General features: G+C 42.3%; 1 protein-coding gene across 2 annotated transcripts; it reads left to right on the top strand.

The window, feature by feature from the left end:
• Positions 1–1816: 1816 nt before the first annotated feature.
• Positions 1817–20588, top strand: LOC120415309 (uncharacterized). 2 transcript variants are annotated; one of them, XM_039576788.2, is made up of 8 exons: positions 1817–2469; positions 6312–6914; positions 15415–15629; positions 15702–16386; positions 16447–16610; positions 16670–18273; positions 19485–19596; positions 19658–20588. In XM_039576788.2, exons 3-8 carry the CDS (start codon positions 15456–15458, stop codon positions 20240–20242), a joined length of 3324 nt encoding a protein of 1107 aa, XP_039432722.1. In that variant the 5' UTR covers positions 1817–2469; positions 6312–6914; positions 15415–15455; the 3' UTR covers positions 20243–20588. The 2 variants fall into 2 exon arrangements, with proteins under 2 accessions (XP_039432722.1, XP_039432721.1); XM_039576787.2 differs by having other exon boundaries at positions 1817–2672.
• The last annotated feature ends 1812 nt before the right edge of the window (positions 20589–22400 follow it).

The following is a 22400-nucleotide window of genomic DNA, read 5'->3' as shown; positions in this document are numbered from 1 at the left end:
GATCATGGGCAGTTTATTAAGTTGAAAAGATGGGGAAATATTCACACTATAAATTTTAAGGGCGCCCGCACAGGATTCAATCACGCGACCTTTGAATTGTGAGTTTAGTGCGCCGTCCGATTGATCCACACGTTCTTATGACGATTACGACGATTTTTTCAAGTTATACTCGGAAGTTCGTAGAACGAATCAACTAGGTAACCTGAACGAGCAATGGGAAGCCCTCCAGAGCATCTCCAGAACACAACGGCTACCGAAGTGATCGGCAGCGAAAACGGACGAGAAGAACACGGCCAGGAACCGTATATGCTGGTTAAGAGTACACGCTGAAACGACGGGTATACGACGAAAGGGTATTTTCCGAAGTGGAAGCACAGTACAACGCGAACGATAAGCGGAGGTTTTACGCAACTGTCAACGGTGTACAAGAAGAAAAACCACGCCTTTCCCTGAGATGTGCATTGACACGGAAGGTAACCTGTTGACAGACAAGACTGCGGTGGCGGCTATGTGGAAGGAGCACTTCCAGCAGCTGTTGAAAGGTGAGACGCGAGAGAGAATCGTTGAGGACAGGATACACGTTGAGGGAGATTGAAAAGCTGTGGACCCGCCTACGTTGGAGGAAGTAGCTAAGGCTGTTAAGGAGCTCAAGAACGGGAAATCCGCGGGAAAGGACGGACTTCCGGCCGAACCTTTCAAGCACGGGAGTACGCGGACGACCGAGATTCTGTACCAAATCATTTAGTGCGAAGAACAACAGGAAGAACGAATCTACAGGAAGGGGCAAAGACTCGATTGTGCCAACTATCGAGGTATCTCAACTCATCGTACAAACCCTTGTGCAGCAAGCTGATACCGATGACCGAGACCTTTGTCGTTGAATACCAGTGCGGTTTTCGAGCGGATCGGTCAACGACGGATCAGATGTTCGCTCTGCGACAAATCTTCGACAAGTTCTTAGTGTCTTGTTTTCTTACCTCCACGTTGGCTTGGTTTTCATGATGACCTAGCTGGTGGCCTGTGGAAACGGCTCGTAAACCTTTGACCAGCGAGGGTCAGAGTCGAGACGGCTAAAAGAAAGGGGCGCGTCAATGTGGGAAAGGGATGTAATTTGTAATTGTAGACGGTATTGTTTTGATTCGCAGCACGTTGAGTCAACTGTTGTGGATGTACCGGAACATCGCAGAACGGGATTTCTCTTAGGGTTTGTTCAAATATTACGTCCAGAGATTTTCGGGATTTCAAACCCCCCCCCCTCCCCCCTGTCACGCACTTTTCCTATACCTTAAACATGGGCTGTCACAAACCACAGACCCCCCCCCCGCCCCCTATTCATGGACGTAATTTTTGAACGAACCCTTATTTCCATTTCAGCTACCACCTATCTTCTATTCTTCTGATTTTCTAACGCGGCTTCTGTTTATTATCCTCCATTTGATTTCGATTTTACTTTTTTGATTCTCTTATCTCTCAACGCTTTTCCACTCTATTTACCAATTGATGCTGCTGTAACAAACTGTCTGTTATCCCTTAATTTGGCAGCGATGTCAATTTTGTTTATCATGTGCCTTTTCTTTATTTAGTTATTTGAATAATAATTCATCTGCCCTATAAATTGCCCTTAATACAATCTAAGCTTGTTTGTTACCTCTTTTTATTAACTATTTTTTGTTTCTTTATCTACTTAATAAATTACGATCTTTCTTTTACTATTAACTCTTTAAGTAGTAACTGACCATTGTTTTCAATCTTCACACTTTAAATGGTTGAGATGATTCTGAGATATGATTTTTGCTCAATTTTGTTAGTGATGAAAACCCGATCAAACTAAGAAAATCTCGTTGCATACGTCCCTTTTCCATACCACCACATTTGCGATCTTCGCGGATCATCATGTACTACGCGTTGCGCAACAACTTGGCCGCAACATAATGCTCAAGGTGCGTGCAACATTTTTCTTAAGACCAACTTTCCGAGAGATTTTATTACACCTGGTTGTGTTAGTTGAACCGCGCAGATGAAATAGTTTCGAAGGGGTCGTCCGCGAGTGCCCGTTAAAATGGCCCAAATCCGGTAAAAATTGTCGCGATCGTGGTCCAAACAGTGACCCGCGGGTGCCGGAACGTGCGATTCACGCTTTGTGCGTGTTTTTCGGTGGAAATTTGCACGAAATCTGCGTGGAAAGTGCCTTTTTCCAAGTGGGCGAACGAGGAATCCTCCCAGGAGGGTCTCGATCGTGGAGAACGCACACAAGTGAACGCGAGAGGGCGCGCAGAACGGAACGCACACAACTGCGCAGCGCAGAAGAAAACGTGATCTTATTGGGGTCTCTCTTATGAGGACCCCGGCCAGGTGAAGAGTAGTGTGAGAGTGTATTCGTGGGGACGGTCTCGCGCGATCACCGTTTGTTTATGTGAAATTGTTGGAATTCCTGAGCCTTGGAGGCCCCTCGAGATCGTGATCGTTAATGTATGTACCAGAAGATCGTCCAGAAGTAGAGTGGTGGTCAATTCAGGGTGTGTGTGTATGTTTTGGATGAATCGTCGTCGTGTCGTGCGTAGGCTTTCGAGGCCTTAACTTGCGGCCTCGGTGTGTTGTTATTTTGCCGTCAGGGAAAAACCACGCAGCGATTCGTAAAATCGAGGATCGACCAGCAGTTCTCAGCTGAATCGGTAAATATTTTGTTTTTCTTGTTTCTAAATTGGAATTAGGTAAATTTCAAATATCAATAAAGCCGTTTTGCATCATCTGATCATTATTTATTGTTATAAAACATGGAAAAATGCATACTAAGGCAAATTAACTTTGTTAAAAAAGTCATTTTATGTTTTACACACATTACACATTACATTCATTTCTGCGCAGTCTTTCTTGTTTGAAAAATAATTAGATACATCATGAAAGTTATAGATTTTACAGTCTTTCCTCAGCTCGCTTGCTCGCTGAACTGTTTATGACCAAACTGGTTGCATTCGACTTGGGTCCCACCGATTTTAATAATTTTTAATGAATGATATTTTAGCTTGAAATAATATAGATCCTAATTCCACCAATTGTGACCAGCTTTCTCTCTTTATTTTTGTATTTTATGGGAAAGAGCACTTTTATGGGTTATCAAATTTAGATTTTTTGGAACACAGATCATAACAATACATAGTTTATTAATTTCCAAAATGTCTATATAAGTATTGATTTTATTTTTGCGAGAAAAAAAGTTTTTGCGGTGCTGTACATTGTAATTTCATAAAAGTTCAAACTATTTTTAAACGAGCCCAAACATGCCAAATATGATTATCAATGCAGAAAAATGCATTTTAGATTGTTCTCAGTTGATAAGACTTCTATTGCCATTAAAATTTTGTTGTTTTTTGAAAAATAATATTTTTGCCCCCCTGATTTTTCGGACCAATTTTGAGAAGGGACTAAAACTTTGAAAAATATTTGCAACGGCCTTATTGGCATTTAAAAAAATATTGTTGCACGACTGTTATAATGTATAATAGTAGTTGCAAAAAAAGGATTTTTCAGCACGAGTCGTACATTTATCCAACGAGGTTCACCGAGTTGGATAAATACGAAGAGTGCTGAAAAAATCAAGTTTTGCAATGAGTTCCATACAACTTTTTTTGGAATTCCGAAAAATACCCATTGAGTGAAATTTTAAGTCGAATTTTCATGTTTTTTGTCAATAAATTGTTTAAATCAAAAAATGTTGAAAAGTGTTACTTTTCGAAACAAGTGCTGAAAAGCTCAACTTTTCAGCACCCATTTCAGTGCTGAAAAGTAGAACTTTTCAGCATTTATTTTGAAAAGTATTGCTATTCGATTCTGTTATTTTTGGTACAGAAAAGTAGGCTATTTCGTCGTTCAAGAATGACAGAAAAAGTAAGTAGTTTCACGACGGAATTGCAAAATAGTAGTTTATGCAACAAGTTGCAAAAAGAGGATTTTTTCAGCACGAGTCGTACATTTATCCAACGAGGTTCACCGAGTTGGATAAATACGACGAGTGCTGAAAAAATCAAGTTTTGCAACGAGTTCCATACAAAATTTTTTGCAATTTCGAAAAACACCCATTGAGTGAAATTTTAAGTCGAATTTTCATGTTTTTTGTCAATAAATTGTTTAAATCAAAAAATGTTGAAAAGTGTTACTTTTCGAAACAAGTGCTGAAAAGTTCAACTTTTCAGCACCCATTTCAGTGCTGAAATGTAGAACTTTTCAGCATTTATTTTGAAAAGTATTGCTATTCGATTCTGTTATTTTTGGTACAGAAAAGTAGGCTATTTCGTCGTTCAAGAATGACAGAAAAAGTAAGTAGTTTCACGACGTAATTGCAAAAAAGTATTTTGTTATACTTTTTGTTTCATAAGGGTTGACATCAAGGTTGACAATTTAAATATTTTTGCACAGATAAATTATCTTTAAACTTGATTTTTCATTGAAATAAAATTTTAAAACATTAGTATTTTGATACATCATACATCTGAATCCACAAAATTGGTAAAAAAATCCTGATATTTTTACATAAATTTCTAGTTATCTTGATTTTAGTTTTAAAGGTTATAACTGGCTTCATGTTTAGGCTTTTTTTCATAAAATTATTTTTATGTTTAGGCTTGAAAAACAAAATAAAATAAATTCTAAAAATTTAGCTTATTTTAACCTTTTTATTCCCTTTTTATCTTATTGTTGATAATAAGAAACATTGTGTTTTTTTTTAAGAAGCAAGAAGTTTAATGTTACGAATACAAAGAGACGAGTTGTTCCTTTTAATTCCGCAATATATTTTAATATGTTGACAGATACGTATTTCATCTACAGTATGGCCCATAAAAAAATTCGACATGTGCATATTTTTACAGAAAATTGGTTCCATTCTAAAATGAATTTAACAAACTGATTTTTATATGTATCATGGTGTTAGTTTAGTATGTTTTGAAGATAATTTCATGACAGTTTTTTTGCTGTTCGCCAAAACTGGGTTTGGCGGGCTACAGTAATGGATGTATTTTTGGTACAAAATTTACCTTTATTTCATACCTTATATCTTAAAAACGGAATAGTCTAAAATATCAAACACTGTGCCAAAAGCATCGTTAGAAATCCCTCTTAAATACGCCCAATTGAAAAAGTTTATAAATTTTGATAAAATTAGTCATTTTAGAGAAACATGCGATTTGGGTTGTCATCTTGAGTGATTCGGTCAAAATTAATTAATAACTTAAAACCTATGTCGATGGCCCTTAATAAACTGAAAATCAGTTAAAATGCAATTTCCTGCGTTTATAATTATATTTAGCATGTTTGAAAACATTAAAAATTTTCATGAAATACCAATGTTTCGCGAAAAAAAATCCGTCGTTACCTCGACATTTTGAAAACTAATGATTGGAAAGCAACTGGGCGCGTGTAAAATGCATTTTAAAACACTTTTTTCCATACAAATGTTAAAATGTAGGCTTGTAATTTCAATTTTTAATTTTTTTTATTTTTTCATCGAAAAATTAAGTTGATATTTTTTTTGAAAAAATCAGTATTGATTTAAAAAATCATAACTCGGTTAAAGATTTTTTGCCCATTCTGGAAATTTCTGAAAAGTTGGCATTTGATGTCCCCTAAAACATATAAGAAAAAACTAGTGTTTTTTTGCGAATCAAGTTTTAGTGACAAACAGTGAAATTAAAAAGCACAATTTTTTTTACCTTGTATCATATTTTTTCAGTGTAGTCCTTATCCATACCTACAACTTTGCCGAAGACACCAAATCGATCAAAAAATTCCTTCAAAAGATACAGATTTTCGAATTTTCATAAATCATTTTTGTATGGACAGCTGCCAAATTTGTATGGAAAAGTATATGGACAAACTTAAGATGCAAAATGGCTTCTTTGGGCATACCAAAAGCACCAAAAAGTTTCAGCCGGATTCAAAAATTAAAATTTAAGAAAAAAGACCGATTCCGTAGAGAATTACTCAACGGCCTTATTAGCTTCCGAAGATGACCTTTTTTACGCAATCGGATCTCACCTATTTGTATAAAAAATATGTCCAGATCAATAAATCGACACATCGTCGCTTGTGTGCTATCTTGTGACACATCCTATCTTTTTACAGCAGACGTGTCACAAGATAGCCCACAAGCGACGACATGTTGTTGGATAGAGTTAATTTTGAATTTAAAGTTAACAATTTTCTAGAAAATTTTTTTTTACGAGAGACCTAATTTGCATTTGAAGCGAAATAAATCATGAAAAACGTCTTTACAAATAATATTTTAAAAATAATATTTTTGTTTTAATTTTTCACAGAGAACTGTCCCGCTGTATTGGTGGTGCTGGTGCCAATCCGTCCCCCGGACTTCTCCCGAGTCACGAGGACAGCGAACATATTTTGCTTTGCGGGCGACGGACGACGCAACAGGGGACGGGGAAGAAAATCCACATTTCTCCGCATCGCGCAACCGATCATCATCGTCAATCGGTCCTCATCAATCCCTTCCGGCTGCTGCTGGACGATCGAACCTAATTGCTTCGCTGGAAATCTTGAGTTAAACGGTTAAACGGCAGTGCAATTGAAGAAATCCTTCAGCTCGTGGTGCATCAGTTGATGAATACTAAACAAGTGAGACCGAACCGACGAAAAATAAGTGCAAAAAGTGAGTTAAAATGTGCCAAATCTGTGAGTCGGTGGTTCATAAAGCACGAGTACAGTTGAGTTGAGCTGAGTTGTGTCGAATCTGCATATTCGCGGGAGGAGATATGGAACGAAAGTTGCATGCAAACGAAAGAAGACGACGACTGATTCAGCCGATGAGTTCATCGACCACGGTGAGCAGACGAAGAAGAAACTACTTAGTACGGAATTACGCGAACTGTCCTCAACGCCATCACCAGCCACGAACGTTGCCATAGGTAGGTTGACGTTACTAGAAAGATCGTCAGCTGTGTGCTATCTTGTGACAACGACCATTTAGTACTATTCGAGAAAATCGATTTTTAAAGTTTGATAACAAATATTTTCAAAACTATGAATGGTAGAGCCAAACCTTTTGAAGCAATCGGTTCGTATACTATCGCTTAACAAACGCTCCAAATTTCAACTAATTTGGTTACACCAGTTAAAAGTTACAGTAAATTATGTAATCAAAAATCTGAAAAGCACGTGTCACAAGTGTGTTTCGAAAGTAAAATTGTACTACGTGTCACAAGTGTGCACATAATTCCCATACAAACTAAAATAGACTTAAATCAATAGTTTAATCGACTTAATCAGTATATTTTCAAAAACAAAAGATTGCATTGCCTTCAGAAAATGTGTATCAACATAAATTTGTGAAAAACAAGAAAAATTTTCCACATTTTCCAACAACATGTATGACGTGTCACAAGTGTGCACGATCATTTTGATGATAAATTGGTCTATGTCACAAGTGTGTATTGCGATATCCGGGAAACGGAAGCGAGTTTCCAAAATCGGGTTAAAGCATCTTGTAGTGTTTGTTTAGTATAGCGAAAGGTTATCATTAACTCATTTTCGACCAAAATGGTCTATGTCACAAGATAGCACACAGCTGACGAGATGTTGAAATTTGGGTTTGTTAAAATAGGCTTACATTCTACACTACTTTAGTGGGATTTCAGAAGCTTCTTTTCCAAAAAATAACATGAAAAAAATAATTGAAAGTCAACAGCAAAGAATCCAGTTGATATGCGTTGCATTTCTCTTGTTTTTCCCAGACACATGTGCCATTTTCCCACGACACGTCGTCAGTGCTTTCTTTCTTTCCATGTTGTGCATTTCTTTTTTATGAGAGGCCTAATTTGCATTAAATGATGGTATGCAAATAAAGAAAACACGCAGTAAAGTACGCCATGCAGGTGTAAACTCTGATTTTACTGCATCGTTACTTAAACCTAAGTGTTCAATCAGTAGTTTTGTCATTTTATTTTCTATGTTGAAAATTTACAAGGTGATCATTTTTTAACAATCACATCCAAAACGGATAGTCAAGAAAATGAGAAACATTGCAGGTTCGTCGCTGCATGTTCATTGAAGTCTCTCCACTAACGTTTCTGCAACGCACGTTGCATTGCACGCGTCGTGAGCCAAATTTCAATTGTTGTAGCGCGACTGTTGTATTATTATGTGTTTTGTGTGAAAACCCGAACCTTTTTTTCTAATTTGAAAAAAAAATATAAGCAGTTTTTTTCTATTTCACATGGTGATATCTGGAGCAACATTTGAAAGGGACGGTAAGACATTAGCTGCCATTGAATTTGCCGGTTAAGGGGTGAAACTGGTATTCAAAGAGTAAACAAAATCTGGATTTTTAAAATGTTTTTAAAATCAAATTTACGACTCCAACACCTCTAACTAGTGTGAAATTATAATAATCATGACCAATATGAGAATGATATTGGCAAAAAATACCTGAAATGATTTTGAATCTAAATCTTTTAACTTAATATCACAGACAACAGACGTAGCAGCTAGAAAATAAATTTAAAATCGGGTGATACACTAACGCCACCTCGTAGTCTATTGTCACTTGCAAGAATAAGCCTGAATGTAGACTGCAGTGCATCACAGTTTTCGCAGGGCCCGAATTCTGATTCTCACCAACTTGATTTTGATGATGCTAAGTTTTTTTTTTTAAATTTAATTTTATGCTTTTTTACTCAAAATAATTACTTTCGACATTTCAAAACTATTTTTGATCTACACATCAATTTTCTCAACAAAAAGAGTCAGGACACTTTTAATAAGAATGAGAATACAGCCACGTGTTTTTCAATGTTGTTGTTTACACTTAAGAGCAGGGCGGGAGAGTTGTCAAATCTCCTCTGCGACGACAGCGCCACAAATGGCTTGCCATTCTCAATAAAACCGTTGCATGTTTTTACACAAGGTTGCGATCGAGCCAAAACGTCTGTTGTCTGTGGCTTAGCCTTCCTCACCATACTGAGGAAAGCGAGGAGGAAAGGTTATAAAATCGCTCGAAAAATGAACTTTTTAATTTGACCTCCTAGAAGGTGGGTATACATATTAGGGTGGGTCATTTTTTTCGAAAGTGCTCGGATCCGACTGAAATAAGGTCCATCTTGTAGAGGGTACCCATAGGGACTCTCACACCAAATTTGAGCTCATTTGGTTGAAAACTGGCTTGTCGCTCGGGGGTTAAAGTTTACATTGAAATTACTATGGGAAATGAGTGATTTTGCTTCAAACGCTCCTACAAGCTAAGCGACAAACTTTAGCCCATACTTACACTAGGTAGCCGTGTCGGGGGTGGTCCAAGGAACATTTTTCTCTAAGGGTTCATGGTCATCCGTTCAACCCTGAGCTTGCGCAAAGCCGAAACATCCGGCGACGCCGGAATCCTTCAAAATCCAAATTTTAACGGTCGACGCATGCTACGAAACTATGAATGAAGCATTGGAATCACGACGCTAAACGTCAACACACTTTCCACAAAATTGCGAATCCCCCGTTGGAGCTCAGCCATTGGCTAGTGGCCGCAGTGTTGACCGAGAATAGTTCGCATCATTGCGTGCATTCCGGTTCCGGTAAATAGCGGGATAAGGTGGTACGTTCCGGAACAATTTGGACTGAGGCCAGTGGCACGGGAAGTGTTTGTTGCGAGGAATGTCTGTGCAAGATCAGAAGTGGATAATGGCGATTGGACAAGATCCATCAATGGAAGAATAAGGAACCTTCTGCCTTGTTCAACCCGTCGGCAGACAGTTGACCTCTTTTGCAAATCACACGTCGATGCACTTCCGGCAGAAGGGTAACGAGTCCGGGAGCAAATGTGCCGTGTGAGAATTGACGAGAATCGACCACGAATGCCGCCATCCAGAAGGTCAAGCGAGAGCAGATGCAACTGCTGGGGGAAGTCGAGGAAGATGTTTAGAAACTGATCCGCTTGAAAGACAATAAAATAAATCGCTTCTCTAGGACAAACTGCTTCAGTTTTTTTTATTTATTTTAACCAAAAAATAATAACTACATTCGTAGCTTCTATTCCGTGAGTAACGCGACAAAATCAAAACCTCCATCACCGGTTCACGATCCTCGTCCTGGAAGTTACTCTTATCGATCCACATCCCGCACGGATATGTTGATGGCCATCGTGTACATCATGTAGGGGGGTTTGACCAAGATAACTGCACGGTACACGATAGTCTTGGCTACAGCCGGTTTGCGTCCCGGGAACACACGTTTCCAGTATTCTCTGGACATCGATCGTTGCCGGTTGTTCGCGCATTTTGTCCACGATGTTAGGCGGCGAGCGGTCAATTTTGAAAATACTTTTTTTCTGCCTTCTTTCCGGGAGGTCCGTAAGGTGATGGTTCAGTGACCCGTTCCGGCTGAGGTGTTTCCTTAAAAAATGTGTAAAATTTCGCCAATCTGTAACTGCGAAATTGAAAGCGACGGTTATTTTAAGGTTCTCATCTTCTCATTTGATTGAACTTACCGATTTTAAGACCTTTTTTTTCGCATCCTGCAGCTGCTGCATTTCCTTATCCCAACTTGAAGCTTTATCGGCTGAAACAGCAACTGGCGTCTGCGGGTACGCACTCAGATTCTGCCGCTCTGGCGTGGCCAGCTCGTCAGGTCACTTTTTTGTAACGCACTTCCGGACACCGACTTGCAATGCATTTGCCGGTGGGCAGCGAAATCGACGGCAAGCCGTTGTTCTGTGCTTCCATTTTAGTATGTTGACGTTTAGCGTCGTGATTCCAATGCTTCATTCATAGTTTCGTAGCATGCGTCGACCGTTAAAATTGGGATTTTGAAGGATTCCGGCGTCGCCGGATGTTTCGGCTTTGCGCAAGCTCAGGGTTGACCGGATGACCATGAACCCTTAGAGAAAAATGTTCCTTGGACCACCCCCGACACGGCTACCTAGTGTAAGTATGGGCTAAAGTTTGTCGCTTAGCTTGTAGGAGCGTTTGAAGCAAAATCACTCATTTCCCATAGTAATTTCCATGTAAACTTTAACTCCCGAGCGACAAGCCAGTTTTCAACCAAATGAGCTCAAATTTGGTGTGAGAGTCCCTATGGGTACCCTCTACAAGATGGACCTTATTTCAGTCGGATCCGAGCACTTTCGAAAAAAATGACCCACCCTAATACATATCGACTCAGAATCAAAAACTGAACAAATGATGTAGATGTGTGCACCGAAATATTCTCACTCAATTATCTCAGCACTGACTGAACCGATTTGGACCGTTTTGGTCTCATTCGATTCGTCTTGGAATCCCATAAGTCCCTATTGAAAATTATGAAGTTTAATAAAGTACTATAAAAGTTATGCTAAAAAACATTTTGAAGTTGAAGGAAGATTGTAAAAAGGGTGTTTTTTGTAAGAAAACTCGTCATGTTATACATTTTCAGAAAAAGTATTTAAAAGACCTTTCCAACGAACCCAAACATTGAAGATCTGATATCCCTATCAAAAGTTTTTAGTACTCAATTTATACACTTTTTTAGGCCGGATCTCAAAATGTTGAAATCGGATGAATAAGACTGTTGCAAATATTTCACAAGGCATTTGACGAACAACGCTCCCCTTCCCCATTATTAAAAATTGGCACGAAACATAAGAGACAAAAATATTTTTTGAAGAAACTTCAAAAAATCAATGGAAATTCAAGTGGAATCAGCTGAAATTAATTAAAAATGCACTCTTCTGCGTTTAGAATCATTTCACCATATTCACGCTTATTAAAAAAATAGTGATATTCTGATAAGGCTGGTACAAATTTTATTTAAAGTTTTTGTCTCCCCCCCTTCAAAATCGACCCGAAAAATCAGGTGGCAAAAAAAATATTTTTTCAAATAACTTCAAAATTTCAATGGAAACTTAAGTGCAATCAGCTGAAATCAATATAAAATGCATTTCTCTGCGTTTAGAATCATTTTTGGCATGTTTTTCTCCCTTAGGCTCTTTTTTTTTTAATTTGCGAAAATGTCATTTTGGGCGCCCTGGGGCTTCCTGAGGGGGCGCTTTATCTTTTTCAAGAAGGCGCAGCACAAATCGGCAACTTGGCAAATTTGCAAAATGCAAAGTTTCTCTTGGGCCCTGCTAAGGGCGCCAAATGGTTTAAGGAGGGCGACATTTTTGTTAAAGAACTTGTTAGTCGACGACTAACCTCGACTAACCTACAGCTCAGCCCTGCATGTTTTTTTTTTATTTTCAGAATTTTCTAAAATTTTCGATGTTTAGTATTTATCAATATTGTTGAAAACTAATGATTGCAAAACAACTGAACTAATGTAAAATGCATTTTTAAAAACTTTTTGCATCCAAATGATGAGACTATGGCTTGTGTTTTAATTTTTTATTTTCAAGCAAATCTGGAGTTTTTTTTAAAGGTCCAATAAACCAAATTTTAAGTTTTTGCTTTTTGGGTGTATATTAATGGGTTACATACATGTATATCGGCAAAAAGTCAGAGGTTAGTATGAGCACATACATAATTTTTTTAAAATTCTTTTTTCATGACATTAAAATATACATTTTCACCTACATTCGCAATTCGCATTTCGCAATTTTCAGTGTAAGAACGGGCCTTGACCGATCTTATGCACCAGGTTCCCGACGAACACGCACTGCCCTTACACCTACATCTTACCCTTGCTCTGAGTCAGTACGAGCAGCACGCTAGAACACGCTTTGAGTGTTCGTGCCAGGCATGCACACCTTCTTTTCCGGTTACGCATTTTAACTCGGCCGGGGGTGGTACATTACGTAGGGTTTGATGTAAGTATAAGCGCCTAATCATTTATAGTGTGCCTATCAATTTTCATTAAAGCAAAAACTGTTTTATTTTAGTTTAAATTCAAAAACTAATTGTTATTTACTGTGTACTGTTTTCTCCTGAAATCTTCCCTAATGTTGAATCGTGTTAATCTGTTGCTATTTCTTCTGTCGCGGTGTTTTGTTACAATGTTTTGGACCTAAGCATGTTATTCAAAAGTTTACCAAAAGTACAATAATTTTATGTGTGTGATCATTCAATATATTAAGTAAGGACTCGAGCCATACTTGTTTGAAGAAAAGGGCGTAGATTTAAACAATAGACAATAAAGGAAAGCAAATTACATAAAGTTCGATACTGAAAGAATAATTGTAGTTTGAAGGAAAGAAGAGTAGGAGCCGATGGAAATTACATTTTAATAAATAAATAAGAAAATAGGTAAAGGAAAGATCAATAATAAACAGAAGTTAAAATCGTTCGCATATTAAGGGAAACTGTTTTTGTTAGGGAAAACACGTTTCAGTATTTATTGGGAAATGAGAGCAGAAGAGTAGAAAGATGAGTGAAGCAAAATTAAAGTACAGTACTTGTTCGATAACTGAGCTTGTTTGACTGGACTACTTGGGCTGTAGCCCACTTAAAAAGCAGACAAACGTAAAATAACCAAACAAACCGGAATGATGAGGGGCCAGTGGATGCAAAAGCAAGTTCAGCAAATTAGAAATCATATTTAAGTTTTAATTAAATGTTAAGTCAAAATTAAAGGTGAGCTCTGAAAGAAATTTAAGCAACCATCATTTTACATTTGTAGAGAAAATGTTATGCATCGGTCCCCTCGTCATTTTTCGTTCAGCCCAGTTTGCGAGCAACATTCGGTAACTGTGCTACATTCTCAGCCAAGTTACCGAACAAGTACTGTTGTTGGAAATGTGCAGAAGAAAAACCCCGTGCTGCGATGTTCTAGGTACATCCACAACAGTTCGTTCAACATGCTGTGAATCAAAACAATACCTTCTACAATCACAAATGACTTCCCTTTCCCACATTGCCGCTTTGTTATTGTTGTCCATGCTCTGCAAAGAAAGGGATGTTAATAAAATATAAAAACTATAAAATAACGATACAAATACTTTCCTGAACCTGAGTGCCATCAGGTTGTTGTTGTTGCTGTTGTTTCCAATGTGATAGATATCACACCGGAGACGTCTTGATTCGGTTGTCCTGGTGCGACCGTCCTCCAGTCGTAGGCCCAGGCATGACATGAAAATGAAGACAAAAAAGATGCATTGATACATGATCTTCTTACTTACGAATAACCCAATCCCACCCAAAACAACACAGCTAATCTAGGTATGCACCCAAACCAACTGCGTTGTTCCGTGCCCTCCTCATTCGGCTATTTCAATATGATTGTCCTGGAGAATCCTCCCTAAGGATCGTTAAATTCCGGAGTAACTTCCCAAAAGGGCGCAACTCCTGTTGCAAACAAACAGTTCACTTTGAATGTGACTGGAATAGGCTGCCTGCTCACAACCAAGGCTACGCTCCATTGAAAAATCACTACGGAACTCCCTAGTGATGGCCGTCCACGCAATCATACTTCGTCATGATAGTGCTACCTTGTCACTCGCCTATACGTCAGTTACGTAAATACATGTGACAAGACAGGGCAATCACCACGATTCGAAACATGGACATCATCAACCGCCAGCTAGACAGATGTTCAAGTCATCATCTAACATACGGGGAGGCATGAGGATAGGGAACTGGTGCAGGACCAGAGCTATACTGTTCAGACTCTCATAACCAGGAATACTAACAACCAACAATTGGCGGATCGCTTCCCTGATTACGACAGTCGCGAACAGGACTGCCGATACAGTCAGTTCCGCTCCTTCCAGGATGTCCTGCACCTGGGCATCCCTAGTATCCAAAGGCATTAAAACATAGTTCAAACTAGCAGGACTGGGAACTTTATTTATTGCACTGTGGATACTTGGAATCTTGCAGCCCTTGGCCGACATATACATTTTCACCTACATTCAAAACAAATTTGAAGATATTTGGTTGCTTCGTTGCCGAGATATAGAAATTTCAAGTTAGCAGTTTCAAAAAACGGGTGCCACGATATCTCAATATTGTCTTGACCAAATCGACTCAAAATTTTGGAGAAGACTCGTTAAACCGATTCCGTGTGCATGACGCAGCCCGATTTTCAAGAAGTTTATTTTTAAAAAAGATAAAAATATTTTTGTGTTTGTGTATAAAAAAAACCGTTAGTTTTTGATTTTTGTATTTTTTAAAAAAGCTAATTTTTAAAATTGAGCTTCGTCTCTTACTCAGTTTAATCATGAAATACCTTTATAAAACTAACAGGAGTGATTAATAATCATCTTTTGAGTGGATTTATCAAATATTCTGTAATATAAAATTTTGTGATTTTCTACATGTATGTAACCCCTTAATACCCCATTCCCCTTCTTCAAGGCGGTTTCAAAAACATACAAAAAGCAAAAACTGGAAATTTGGTTTATTGGACCTTTTTTAAAAAAAAAATCCAGAAATAGATATGAAAAATAATTTAAATAAGACTTATTTCATTGATATATCTTCAACATTATTTTCCCAATTTCATTTCCAGCTTTTAAACCACATTTTACAACAAATTACACCCTCACCACAATGGCCGAGTTCCTTCCCCTGTGCGACGTCCTGTTCAACGTGATCTCGCTGGCCGGCTACTTTTGCAACGTGGTCTTCGACGTCGTGCTCGGGTACGCGCTGTACGAGCGCCAAAAGTTCGCCTACTTTGCCACGGTGATCGTGATCGTGAGCTTCTCGCTGGTCATCTCGCAGGTTTGTGTCCTCCATGGGGTCCTGCATTATTGTAATGTTGCAACTAACTAGGGTCTTTTTTGTTTTTGCTAGATTGTCTCCGTACGATGGTACTTGAACAAGCGCAAGCTGCGGAACTCGACGGCCGCCGCGACGGGGCCACCTGGGGAGGACAGTCCGGAGAATAGTTTGGAGAAGAAAAAGAAGAAACCTCCGGTTGAGGAGCCGTCCGATTCGGCACGTTACAGTCGATGGGTGGTGTTGGCGCTGCATGCGACCCAGTTGGGGGTGCTGTGGCGATACGCCAAGTTGTTCGTGCCCGTTGATCTGCGTCACGTGAAGCACGAGGTTCGGGATCTTTGTATGCTCCGGTTGGTTCATGCCTTCTGCGAGGCGGCTCCGATGCTGCTACTGCAGCTGTACGTTCTGGTGAACCTGCAGAACGAGAACCACATGAACGCGGTGAAGCTTAAGGCGCTGGCCAGTGGGCATCACCTGTCCAGTACGGCCTTGGTTCAGCAGACGAGTTTGGCCGAGCAGCAGCAGAAGACGTTTCGGGATCTGAACATGGTTTCGGCTACGTTGTCGTTGTTCAGCGTTTGCTGGGCACTGGCTAGCTTCAGCAAGAACGTTCGGCTGCAGAACGTACACCGACTGGTGCTGACCTGGCTTGGGGTGATCTTCCAGTTTTTGTGGCGGCTGGGAACCGTGATATCGCGGGTCATCTCGTTGACCGTGTACGCCTCGGTGTACAGCCATTGGGTGTTTCTGGTCATAAGTAAGTTCAGATAATTCAAGATCACGTACGATCGTCTAACCTTGAATATTTTGTTTGCAGTTCTTCACTGGTTCTCGATGTTTCTGTGGCTCATCTCGCCGAAGAATGTGTTCCACGGTGAACGAATCTCACGGCTGAAGAAGGCAACCCTCGGTGGGTTGATCGCATTCGTGTACATCTTTGCGTACATCAACCTGCAGGAGGTTCGACATCGACAAAAGATGGTAAGGGATTCGAAGGTTTCAACAAGATCAACCCATTTAATCGACTCTCCCCATTTCAGCTAACCTTCTACATCGTGATGTTCATGGAGAACTGCCTGCTGGTGGGCCTCTGGATGGTCGGAATCTGGCCGAACCGTCCGGAAGGTTGGTACACCATCCCGATCTCGGTGCTGTGCAGCTTCGCGATCGGCCTGTTCTTCATGGTCGTGTACTACCGGTACTTCCACGTGCGACGACTCGGGTACGAAGCCGGTGGCCGGGCACCGTGTGAGAACGGTACCGCGAAGTGTACTCGCTGTGCGGAGGTTTGTCGCTGTCGGGACACTTCCGAGCGAGGGGCGGAGGCCGGGAAGGTTTTTGGAGGCTGTGGAAGTCAAAAGTATCCGCACTCGATTCCGGGAGTGTTCAACTGTCGGTTTTCGAACCCGGTGAATGCCGCCACGAAGCGGAAAAAGAAGAAACCGACCACGTTCGTGCCGCCGCCGAATCTGGCCATGCAACCGAGTGGGGCGTCGGACCAGGGAACGCCGATTGGACCGATGGCGATCCCGTTTTGGAGGAGGCCACTGCCGCGATCGCATACGGGAGGATCGAGTGAGAACGAGGGTAGCAGTGTCGGATCCAGGGTTAACATTCAACAGAAGCTGCAGGAGAAGAAACAGAAACAGCTGGCAGAACTAAAGATCATCGAGGAGGAGATCAAGCAGGGCAAACTTGGTGGCCCCGGAACGGGAACGCTCAGTTCAGGAGATGACGGAAAGGCTACTCTGCCAAGACAACCAATTCCTCGCGTCAAGAAGCACATTGACATCGATCCAATGGAGTGGCGACCTTCATCCCCAGACATGGCGGAAATTGCCGTGGAAAAGTCCTTCAACGATCTCAACCTGCTACTAGCCGCCAACCTGGACGACGTCAACAACCTCAACAAGTTCAGCTCGAACTACGATCCGATCTACAACAGCTTCGGCCTCAACGGAATCAACATCTCCGCCCTGGTCAACATGAAAAACGCCGAAGCCCAGCAAGCCGCCGTCAACAACCGGAACATGTCCCCAATCTCATCCCAGATATCCGCAACCGAGAGCAATTCCCTCACCCGTCAGGTCCACCCCCGCACCAAAATGCTTCCAAACAACGTGCCACGAAACCCGTTCGCCGAAAACTACCGAGGAAACTTTGTCAACCTGTACGCGGACGCCGCAGCCAACAACAACCGGCCACCCTCAATCAGTCCGCGCACCACCGAAGTGGCCACGGCCAACCGAGCCGTCCTGTACGACAACCACAGCAGGCTCTACATGGACGCGAACCACCCCCGGCAAATCTCCGGCACGTACAGCAGCATCGAAAATGGCGGCGCCGCCGACAACCTCCCCTTCCCGTACAACGTGGTTCCGCCGCCTCGCAGCAAGCTGGACAGCCGGGCAACGCCGACCATGCCCAACAACAGCGCAACCAACACGGGCTCCAGTAGCGGCGGCAAGAACAACACCACCGGGAAGACCCACGTGGGCGGTGCGGTTTCCGTGCCGATCAACAACCTGAACAAGCAGCGCCAGATGCAGCGGGCCAAGACGCCGGAGATACTGCTGGCGCCGCACTATTTGGAGAATTCGCGCATTTACTACGACTGGGTGGCGCGGGAGGCGGCCAATTTTAGGTGAGTTTCCTTTCTTTGCGTGATCGTGTAGCTGTCACTTTTGAGAGGTGGTGGCGTTAAACGGATTACACGCTTTTCGTGGTTTGTGATAGCACGGCAGTTCTCATAATTTATCTTGTCCTCCTTCTTTTAAATCGGGCATATTACTCCTAGTCCTACTTTCCACTCCCAGATTCTGACTATCTGTCGGTGCAAACATGACGCCAGCTTTTCCGGGCCAATTTTGATTAGTTCCGCACCGGTACCATCCTTCCCAGTCACCTTGTTGTTTGTCAGTTCTTGATGTTATTCTTAACTTCCCTCATCGTGGGAGCCCCTTCACCAGGTCACTTTCAGTTAAGATCACTCCACTTGTGGAGTCGCAAACGGGAATCCTTGAGACACGACATTCCGGACGCGGCACCATTGCTGCCGATTAATCTCCCAATGACCCACTGACCTCGTGTCCGCTTCCATCGTGTCTTGTTTCGGATTCTGCAAACCGATTCCAGCCCAACTCAAAATTACTCACACTTGCGCGCCGAACGTTCACTCTCAACTGTCCACAGCGTAAACATAAACACGCGCCATTTTTCATTCGCTGTCAAAATCAAGTACACGCTGATTTAAGGACAAGTCTGTTTTGGGTTGTTATTATTTTTTTTTTTCATAAAATTATTTTTATTAGGTCCTTTTCGGTACTGAGACCTGGTTAGGACCGAGTCGGCTTTTGTAATTACATTTGACATTAATAATTACAGAGGATCTTGTGTGTAAATGTTAGTGGGAGGGGAGCCGTGGGTTGTTATTACCCGGTCAATATTTTTTTTACGTTAATTTGAAAGACTAAGGCCCTACACCACTTTGCGGGTGTTGACAGAGTTTCTAAAGGAATTTAAATTAGTCTTTCCTTGTCAAAACATTCTTTGAAACTGATTTATTGTTTTATGCAAGCAGTAACAGAAACAAACAATACAAAATCTTTCCGGATCCAGGATCATTTCCGAAAGAGATCCGGCAGCAAGTTTATACTGATTTGACGTTTGCTGGATGCGTAAAAAAAAGAAAACAATACACTCTTCCTATGTTTGACATAAGTTTCATGTATCCACCCAATGCAATAATCTGGCCTCTACTGTCACCCACTTTTACTGCACCGTTTAACGGCTTTACACTCTTTGCACGAACCTAGTCAACTTTGGGTTAAAATCAATTGGTTTGTCTTTTCGCAGGCTCCAAGAAGCTGATCGCAACCAATCGGTGGTCAGCAGCGGCGACGAGAACCTGGACGCCGTGGACGACGGTAGCAACCCTCACCGAATCCCGTCGGACATCGACAGTCAGGTAGGTTGAAGCGCGTTTTAACTTCCTAGAATGCTTTTCAATGCAAACTTCCTGTTCGCAGGTCTCCCTGCCCCGTTCGTACACGCTGCCGCGCGAGTTCAAGTACTACCGGCGGAACAAGGCCGGCCGGAAGGTCATCAAGAACGAGCACTTTATCGCCAGCACCAACAGCAGCGACGGCGACGTGGACAGCGGCGACGACAACGAGTCCGAGCACCACTCGAACCACGAATCGCCGCACCAGCTGCCGATCCCACGCTCGAAGAACGCCACGCCCAGTTCGAACATTGGCCCGCCGACAACTTCGCAACGGCTCAACAACCTCAACAAGGTCTCGGCGGCGGCGGCTCCTCATCAGAACATTTCGCCAAGCGCGACGATGCACTCGCGGCAAACGTTGAACGCCACACCGCAGAGCATGGTCAGCATGGCGAGCAATTCCGGTGCGAGCTACGGCAACAGCAATCAACATCTGATGATGGCCAACGGCGGTGGTCCCAAGCAGGTGCACAGTCTGGACCTGATCAACGGGGTGATGGAGAACGTCGCCGGGGGAGGACCGCCGCCGTACAACAACACCAGGCCGATGCGGTTGCGGATGTACGGCGCCAAGAACGGGATGGTCCGGCACGAGACGAAGCTGTGAGGCTTACGGGCTACGGGCTGGAATGGTTATTTATGATGTAGCTGTACGTTAGGTTTAGGTAGTCCATGTTTTATTTTATTTTAAACTGCAGGAACTAATTTTTTGAACAAATTATTCTCTAACTTGTGATATAATTTTAACTCTTTTTTCATATTGAAGATTTGTTGCCTGAATTATTAGAAGAAAAGAGCGATACAAAATTAGAGACTGGCGCTTTAAAACAAATTCTCTTAGGATATATGTTATTTACTTACTTAAACTCAATTTTTAGATAGTTTATCCAATGAGGTTTTAATTATAATCAGAATTATTTTAATTAAATATAAATTTTAGTAAATTAAACAAGTGTGTTTTCTGAAAGTTGTCACCAATCCATCAACCTAAAACGACTCATCAGTTTTACTATATATATTTTCCAGGACCGGTGGTGTTGTGGTAAGCGTGGTTGCCTCTCACCCCAGTTGGACTGGGTTCGATCCCAGACGGTCCCGGTGGCATTTTTCGAGACGAGATTTGTCTGATCACGCCTTCCGTCGGACAGGGAAGTAAATGTTGGCCCCGGTCTAACCTAGAGGTTAGGTCGTTAGCTCAGTCCAGGTCGTCTCCCTGGGTCTTGACTCGGTGGAGTCTGCTGGTCGGCGGTACGACTTACAACCCAAAGGTTTGATTTGATTTGATTTGATTTGATTTGAATCTGGCGAAAATCGGGCGGAATTACTGACAGCTGTCTGGCAAACAAAATCAATCGGTTTGTTGCTCTACCGGATTGTTGCATATTCGCCAAAATTAGGGCACAAATTTTGGGCAAATCTGGGAGAAATTCTGCCAAATGGCTAGCGCAGGCCTCCAGACGAACGCCAGAATGGAGCACCGGATTTTTTTTTCTTAACTTATTTTTATTAGGTCCGTTTGGGTGCTGTGACCAGGTTAGGACCGAGGAACGGTTCAAAATAATTTTAAATAAATACACAAAAAAAAATATCATTTGCCGCCGTATTTGCCGAGCATGTAACTGACGAGTCTCAACTGGTCCACGCGGGTCTTGCCTGGCGCTGTACTTGTTAAAAATGTGCCACAGCTCGATCGAACTGTAGAGCACCTCCTCTCCTTCCGCCGTGGTGGAGGCACCGGAGCCGGCGTCGGTATTTACTTGACTGCTTCCTGCGGGTCGAGGGCGATCCTTTGGCTTCACGTCCAAGACTGCGCCCGGCAGCGGAGGGAACTCCGCCGGCGTGAACGCCGGAACTGCTGGACTCTGCTTCTCCGCCTTCCTTGCCGGCGGTTTCGGTTTCGACGCCTGCTGGCGCCTCTGGATGAAGTCCGCACGCTTAGGGCAGCTGCGGTCCGTGGCTTCGTGGGCTCCAGAGCAGTTGGCACACCGCTTCGGCTCGGCTTCTTGAACTTTGCACTCGTCCGTCTTATGGGGACCCCCACAGTTATTGCCCCTCCCCTTGAGATGACAGTTCCTGGTTCCATGACCCAGCTGCAAGCAGTTCCTGCACTGGGTCACGTTCGGCCGCTTGTTCCGGTAGGCCTCCCAACGGATGATAGTGCTTGCCACAACCTTCATTGCAGAGAGCTTCTTCAGATTGGTGTATCCCTTGGGGAAGACCACAATGTACGGAGTTTCGTCCACGGTGGACTTTTCCTTCCGCTTGATGACATGCACCTCCAGCGCGTCCAGCATGAGATCCCTCTTCAGCAGGTACTTGACCTCTTCCGGTTTCAGTTCATCAGGTAAACCACGAAGAACGACCCGGTGAAATCGTTCGCTTCTTCGGCCGTGGGTGTAGAATTCCACATTCTTCTTCTTAAGGAGCTCTCGCAGCTTGCCAAAATTATTGACAGAGAAGCAGGTCACCTTAGTTCCAAATCGGGTTAGTTTGTAAATCGGGTCGAAACCAAATTTACAACTTTCCACTATCGCCACGAGCTTGTAAAAATCGGTGGTTGCTTTTGTTTACTTGCCAACTGGCCGGGTGCTGGAGCCGCCGGGACGTCCCCTCCTCCTGCTGGGCAGGCATTGTTGTTGTTTTCCGCTAGCGGACTGAACTTGTTGTTGTTGAGCAGATTCTGCTCCACTTTGCTATCGTCCTCTTTCTTCCTTTTGCGCTCGTTCGCCTCCATTCCTCGGAATGTTGGGGCGGAAAGTCCACCG

Source organism: Culex pipiens, chromosome 2 (genome assembly GCF_016801865.2).
Source record: "Culex pipiens pallens isolate TS chromosome 2, TS_CPP_V2, whole genome shotgun sequence".
Lineage (NCBI taxonomy): Eukaryota > Metazoa > Arthropoda > Insecta > Diptera > Culicidae > Culex > Culex pipiens.
The sequence above is the reverse complement of the archived record's forward strand: the minus strand, read 5'-3'. Positions and strand labels throughout refer to the sequence as shown.